At 44.0% G+C, this 7377-nt stretch overlaps 1 protein-coding gene across 2 annotated transcripts; it reads right to left on the reverse strand.

Annotated features, from left to right (window-relative positions):
• Nucleotides 1-500: 500 nt before the first annotated feature.
• Nucleotides 501-5475, reverse strand: ZWINT (ZW10 interacting kinetochore protein). Of its 2 annotated transcripts, none has more exons than XM_043477010.1 (8): nucleotides 5353-5475; nucleotides 4124-4214; nucleotides 3834-3957; nucleotides 3507-3673; nucleotides 2932-2988; nucleotides 2255-2397; nucleotides 2015-2174; nucleotides 501-1206 (listed from the first exon to the last, which is right to left on the reverse strand). In XM_043477010.1, the coding sequence occupies exons 1-8, from the start codon at nucleotides 5391-5393 to the stop codon at nucleotides 1195-1197; spliced, it is 795 nt and encodes a 264-aa protein (XP_043332945.1). In that variant the 5' UTR covers nucleotides 5394-5475; the 3' UTR covers nucleotides 501-1194. The 2 variants fall into 2 exon arrangements, with proteins under 2 accessions (XP_043332945.1, XP_043332946.1); XM_043477011.1 differs by lacking the exon at nucleotides 501-1206 and adding an exon at nucleotides 1230-1901.
• Between the last annotated feature and the right edge of the window lie 1902 nt (nucleotides 5476-7377).

Consider the following 7377-nt stretch of genomic DNA (forward strand, 5'->3'; position numbering starts at 1 on the left):
ATTTAAAGTTATAAAGATAGAATGATAAGGATTAGCTTTGTTGAAATTACCCAGATGTTTATAAGAGAAATAAACAAATCCATTATCGTTTGGAAATCTGAACATACCTCTTTCAGAAGATGATATTTGGAAAATAAAAAATTAAGTATATAGAAGATACAAATTGAAAAACCTAAGAAGCATAATCTAATAAACATACAGAAAACATCACACATGACAGTTCTAAAACAGACATTCTTTTAGAAAATCAACATGACACATTAAAGAAATCACATTCAAGGCTACAACTGCTTCCTTCACTAAGTTTCAAAGTTTTTATTATAGATTTGACATTTTCTGACCAAATTAGAATAAACCTAGAAATAATATCCTCTCACATAGAGTAAAACACTTGAAAATTATTTTTCTAAGAAACTCACGAATCAAAGAAATAATTTTAATAGAAAGTTCTATGAATTGAATGATTGTGGAAATTCTAATAAGAAAGCCAGAAGAAAATGACAACTTTAAATGTTTATTTGAGAAAACAAATAAAGATCCAAATACACAAGTTTATTACCTGATAAAAAGTTTACCAAAAAAAAAAAAAAAATCAAAACATATTCTTCACCTAAAAACAGAAACCAGAAAATGATCAAGATACTACTTCAAATCAATGAACCAGAACAAAACATACAACAGAGAATCACAAAAGCCAGTCTTTCAGTATTCGAACATTTGAAGACGAATGACAATCCGAAAGGATGGGTCAAGTAAAAAAAAACAGTAGAACACAAAAAATGTATCAGGAATATATCATTAGGACATCTTAGTATAGGCTGCAGATTTAGAAAATCAGGGGTGTAATCACTTCCTCAAACACAGTAGTGATCCCACTGTTCATACATTCAGTGACAGACACATAGAGGACTGGAGAATGAAAGAAACAAACAAAAATATAGAAACACAAACATACCAGCACAAATAGAAATACTAACTCACATATCACAGGCCAATATAGCGAGAAGGTGGGGGGGGAGCGGCTCTATACTTTTTCACTATTGCTCTTTATTTTATTACTGTTTCAGTTTGCTACTCTGTTGTAACAAACCCTGAAATCATCCTATTGACCTTTTCATCACTTGTTCATTCTCATTATGCTCTAAGCAGCCAGTGATTGGTTAGTTAAGTCCATTTCTTCAGCTCCAGTTCATTTCAAATTAGGGCCTGGAACAAATCAGAGACTCAGTAAACATTAGGATCAGTAATGAAAGTTAGCTTCCCACATCTAATCACCTGCATAAGGCATTTGCCTTCTCCCTGAATTAAGCTCAGCATATTAGTGGCATATCCTTTTGGGTAAGCAACCTCTGATGCTCCATGCCAGGGCCCCTTCCCGATCTATATTCTCTCCATTCACACCTGTCCAAGCATCTATCATGTTGTTGGCCTTTGAGTGTGGCTCTTCCCACCAACATGTGAAGATAAGCTGACAAACAGGCAGCTGAGAGAGCTCCAGGGTTTTTAACAACAGAATCCAGAGCCTGCCCTGACCGGGTATGTAGTCAAAAGTCAAACTGCACTCAAAGAATTTAAGTCCATCCTGCAATGAAGGTGAGGTGAGAGGGCTGGGGAAGAGGAAGAGCCAGACTAGTCTAGAGTAGGCTGGGCATGGGGATAAAGTACTAAACTTCAACCATAAAATAAACTCCTTGTTCCTTCCCACATCCCATCCTTTCCATGAAGATTGGAGCTCAGAAACAGAGATAGATTGACCAGAGACCCTCCCTCCTGCCATATTGTAGTCAGGGGAAACCACAGCCTGAGTTGGAGTCTGACCTGCTCTAGGATTCTTCTGTATGTTGCTGTCTGCCAGGAAGCCATGGTAAGCCTGCATCTACAACAGGCTGTCGGTTGTCAGCCTTGGGAAAACAAGGTATACTATGGGCAGTGAGTAAGGTCTATCTTTCAGTTTTTTTCTCTGTCTCCCTGTCCAACTATTCCATCTCTCACTCACGTTGGAGGACACACCCACCTCTCTTCCCATGGTGTCCTGAGTGTTCTGTTCCTGGGGCTGGGTCACCTGCTGGGGCTTATCCTTAGGAAGATCCAGCTCCTGTGGTATCTCTGCCTCTGCCTCATTGAATAGCTGCTTACCCTGCAGAGTATATAGCAGCTGGAGGAAGGTCTGGTGCCTAGAAGGAAGATGTGGGTATGAAGAGAGGGAACTTCTGCTGGACAACCCTGGGTCTGCAGCTCATGCTCCCAGCCTCACCTCTGCAGCTTGTCCTGCGCCTGCCCTGCCTGTTGCTTCAGATCTCCAAGTTCCTGATATAGTTGTTGAAGTTCCTGTTGAATTCCTGACTGACGCTCCCTCACTTCTGAAAAAGCCTCCACCAGATTCTGCAAATGCTTCTCCTACCAGGAGTGAGAATGTAGATATGGTTCCTCAAATCCTGAGGTCTTGGAGCCATTTTCCCAACCCTCCAGCTTAGACCTAGCTGGGGTTTCAGATACACAGATGAATAGAGGGACTCCACTCTTTTTAGGCAGGACCAGGAGCTTAGAAAAAAGGATCAGAGTGAGTTGTTCCAAGGTAAGGCATTCTGGAGGGAAGGGGTGCAAAGAATGATAAGACTTCTATAGTTTTCTATGTGCCAGGCACTATTTTAAACACTTGCTGTACCAATTACTCAATCATCCTAACAACTCTATAGGGTAGATGCTATTATTTTCTTCATTTCACACATGAAGATACAGAAGCAGAGAAAGAAAGGTGACAGTTCAAGATCATGCAGTGGTAAGTGGTGATGCTAGGATCAAAGTGCATGTGGGTCCCATTATACAATGCCACATAGGAGGAAATGTGATGAAAATTTTCTTGGCAGAGGACTTGGCCCATGCAATAGCATGGTGGTGGGAAGAGATATTTTCCTAGGGAAATGGACCTACCTGTTGCAGCTGCCACTGCTTCTGGGCTATTCTGAGTTTTTCCATGGCCATTTGCTTCTGCAGGTAAGCGAAGCAAGGGAATGAGGAGAGGAGTGCATTTTTATTGTTGCATTTCATTTTTTTAAATTAATTTTTTCTAATAGCAGGTCCTTGTTGGTTATCTACTTTAAATATAGCAGTGTGTACATGTCAAATTCCCAATCTATCCCCAGCCCTCTTCCTCTCTGGTAACCATAAGTTCTTTCTCTAAGTCTATGAGTTTATTTCTGTTTACAGTAAGTTCATCTGTATCTTTTTTTAGATTCCACATATAAATGTTATCATATATTTGCCTTTGTCTGACTTACTTAAGTATGATAATCTCCAAGTCTATCCATGTTACTGCAAATGGCATTATATTAATGGCTGAATAATATTGAGGAATGGATAAAGAAGATGTGGTACATATATATAATGGAAGATAACCTCAGTCTTATGGTTGAAATTTAAAAGATAACCAGTAGGTCCAAACTAGCATATTCACCCTTTTCCTCCTCCTCTCTGCTTGCCCTTGTCTCCCCTCATCATTGGTTCACCTTGGTCTGGAGCTGTTTAAGGGCTTCCTGGAGCTGTGCCTGCTTTGTTTGGGCCTCCTCCACCTTGGGCAGTGCCTGGGTCAGGGAATTTGTGATGACCTCCACATGCTCTTGATAGGTGGCCTTCAGCTCTTTCCATTGCTCTTTAGCTTCAATTGCCTTCTGTCCTGAGGAAAACCACCAAAAATAAGTATATAAGTGAGGTAGGCCCACTTGCCTGCAGCACTGGGGCTTCAGTCATCACATCAGCCAAAGAGCTGACGTGACTGATGTCCCCCTTTCTTCTTCACTGAGGGAAGCCCCTAGCCGAACCCTGCGTCCACTCACGGCTTGTGTCTTCAGAAACCAAGGGGTTCTGCTCCTGGGCAGTGCCTTCCTGAACCAAGAAATTCTGCAGAAAGTCTACTACTTGAAGCTGGCTGCAGAGGAGCTTGTCTTTCTTCCGAGAGTCCTGTTCAGAAGGAGGGTATCGGCAGGGAACATTCTTACCTCCTTGTACTACAGGCCAACAAGGTTACCTTCCAGTCTGTTCACAATTAATGCTGCCCAGTATCTCAACAAGAGGATCCAGGAGCAGCCCCTGGCGGGTGAAAGGCTAGCTCCCATCTTGCACATACCATCACAAATTCAGCCAGGATCTGGGCAGGCAGTTCAGCCTCCTCCTGAAGACCTACAGGCTCCAGGATGTCTGCTACCTTGGCCAGGGCCCTGAAGGGGTGAGAAAACAGGAAAAACTGCAGACTCCTGAGGTGCTAGTTCTAGTGAATTTGTGTGCACATTGCACATATGTGATTATGCGTATTAATGCTGAGTCTTGTCCTGATTAACAGCTACACACAGGCTTGAAGGGCCACCTGAGACCAGGAATGGTGTGTGCATGGAAGACACATGGAAGTAATAAGTGAAATAATAAGTGAGGAAAAATAAGCAAAGCAAGGGGAATAATAAGCATGGAGAAAGAGATGTGATTTTAAATAGGGCCTGTTTCACCGAATAGAAACCTTTTGAGGGGACTTTCCTAGTGGTTCAGTAGTAAAGAATCCGCCTGCCAACACAGATGTTACAGAGTCCATCCCTGGTCCAGTAAGATTCCGCATGCCACGGAGCAACTAAGCCCGGGCACCACAGCTCCTGAAGCCCTCGCTCTAGAGCCAGTGCTCTGCAAGGAGAAGCCACTGCAATGAGAAGCCCCGCACCGCAGCTAGACAGTAACCCACTCATTGAAGCTAGAGAAAGTCAGCGCAAAGCAAGAAAATAGACATTTCAGTTTCTGAAATCAAAGAAATATACAGGGGATGGGACAGCGCCCCGCGCAGACACAGCCTTGGAGAAAGGTCTCAGAATACTGGAGGAGGAGCTAAGGACAGAGGGCTGGATCCCTGGGTTTAGGCTCTCCAGAGTTCTTCCTTGTTAGGGGCTGGAGCAGTCCATTAGGAAGTGGTAACCGAGATAAAATAACTCACAGGAACAGTGTATGTTGGGACAAGGGTGGCAGAAATTAAACGGCCTTCCCAGGGTATCTCCTGGGGTGGAAAGTTTCCTGTTAGGATGGTCGACCTGCGAAGAGATGTGGGGGCTTGACAGGGATGTACGTGCCCTTTACGTACACACCTCTGGGCAGTGTGCGTTCGTAGTGGGGAACAAACAGTCTCTCATATGCCTTACTCCTGGAGAGCCAACCTAAGACAGGGAGTCTGGGGTCACGATCACTTCACGGCAGAGCCGAACCCCAACCGCTATAATGGGTTGAGGGACATTACTGATTTTACTCGGGGGTGCGCAAGGACAGTCCCAGCCCGCCCCCAGCTGCCTCCTCCCCGCTACCCACCGGGCGGGAGACACTTACTCTCGGGCTGCAGCCTCCACTTCAGACTCCGCAGCCCCCATCTTGCCCGGGGCTGCGCTCCAGCTCTACCCTGGGACTACTTTGGATCCGCCGCAGGCTGCGCGCCGGAACAGGCGATTGGATGTCCGGTCAGTGGGCGGGGTTCAAGGACCATTAAGCGCTTTCATTGGCGGGCCCAGATTGACACTTTGGCGGGCCGGTTGTTTGGCGCAGGCGCAGTTGTTGCTGAGCTCGCAGTTCTACGCCTGCGCAGTAACCTGTAGGCTGAGCTGAGGTGGGGGAGGTGTGGCTTGAGTTCGTTCCGCGGCGCGCGGCCCAGTTCTGACTAAGCGGCAGAGGAAAACTTTTCTCTGTATGGCTTTTAGGGGTACCTTTCAACATTTCCTTTATTGAAAAAGAAAAAAAAAAAAAATTCTACTGCTGTTGAAGGATAACGCTGGGTCTGTTTCCAAGACAGTTGGCGCCAGTAACGAGTAACAGTGACCCTGAAGACTGAGAAAACAAATGTTATCAGTTCAAAAAGCTTGCTATATTTGCAAGGTTTTCCAGACTGCAGCGCAGGGAGAGAAAACTTAAGCAGAGCCCAGCGAATTGCCTGCGTTGACAGGAAGGAGCTGCAAGTTTGGGGGAGACCAGGGCAGGTAATGTTCTTTTCAGAGTATAACAGAAAGGCGAGAGTTGTTCAGAGAACTTGGAGTTCTGTAGAATTTTCTCCAGGATTCTACTGAATTTTGAGCATTTTTTTGTCTGAGGAAACTACCCGGAAGGGGATTTAAGGATTCACTTAGACACAGAAATAGTAATTCGTTTCACCGATCTGGCTGGGAAACTTCCTAATCCATGGGGCATTGTTATTAGAGTACACAGATAGGTTTTGCTTTAATAGTAGAGCATTCGCCCTAGACACCTCACTCCTCTAGTGCATGTGTTCACAGTTGTTTCCCGCTCTTTGGGATCGTATGGACTGTAGCCGGCCAAGCTCCTCTGTACACGGGATTACCCAGGTAAGAATACTGGAATGGATTGCTATTTCCTCTAGGGGATCTTACCTACACAGGGATGGAACTTGTCTCTCTTTTGTCTCCTGCATTGGCAGGCTGATTCTTTACTACTGAGCCGCTGGGGAAGCCTTCACTTGTCTAGTGCCTCCTAACAAATCTTAAAAGCCTATCCCAAGTGGATCAAATGGTTAACAAATCATTTAAGTATATAACAGACCAAAGTTCAATATTGTTTATAGGAATACAAAAATGTCCAGCAACCAATAAGGTGTAGTTAACAGTGCCTGGCATCAAAAACTACCAAGCTTGTAAAAAATCAGGAAAAGAAAACCCATATTTAGGAGGAAAATCAATCACTGATCAGAATAGAACTAGCTCTTAGAAGCAAGGGTATTAAAAGTTATGTTCAAAAAGATAGCAAAAGGGAAGGATGTGAAAAAAGTGGACTGCTCATGTTGCTAGTAAGAATGTAAAATGATGCATCTGCTTTTGGAAAACAGTTTAGCAGTTCCTCAAAATGTTAAACATACCAAGTGCTAGTCAAAAAAGAGCACGTATTTGGACTTCCCAGCTGGCTCTAGAGGTAAAGAACCCGCTTGCCAATGCAGGACACCTAAGAGATGGGCGTTGGATCCCTGGGTCAGGAATATTCCCTGCAGAAGGGAATGGCAACCTACTGCAGTATTCTTGCTTGGAGAATCCCATGGATAGAGGAGCCTGGTGGGCTACAGTCCATAGAGTCGCAAAGAGTCAGATACGACTGAAGCGACTTAGCATGCATGCATTCACGTAAACGAGCTAGAAAGTACTTGAAAGCCAAGCGCCAAGCTGAAAAAAAAGAGCACATATTGTATGATTTTTTTTTTTATGTGAAATGTCTAGATTAACCATATATAAAGAAACAAAATAGATTAGTGGTTGTCTAGGGGCTGGCAGGGGAATAGGGATGAATAGGGGTTTCTTTTAGTAAATAAAAATGTTCTAAAGTTAGATTATAGGGAAGTGCATAATTTTCTATATAAAA

This window comes from Cervus canadensis, chromosome 8 (genome assembly GCF_019320065.1).
Source record: "Cervus canadensis isolate Bull #8, Minnesota chromosome 8, ASM1932006v1, whole genome shotgun sequence".
Classification (NCBI taxonomy): domain Eukaryota; kingdom Metazoa; phylum Chordata; class Mammalia; order Artiodactyla; family Cervidae; genus Cervus; species Cervus canadensis.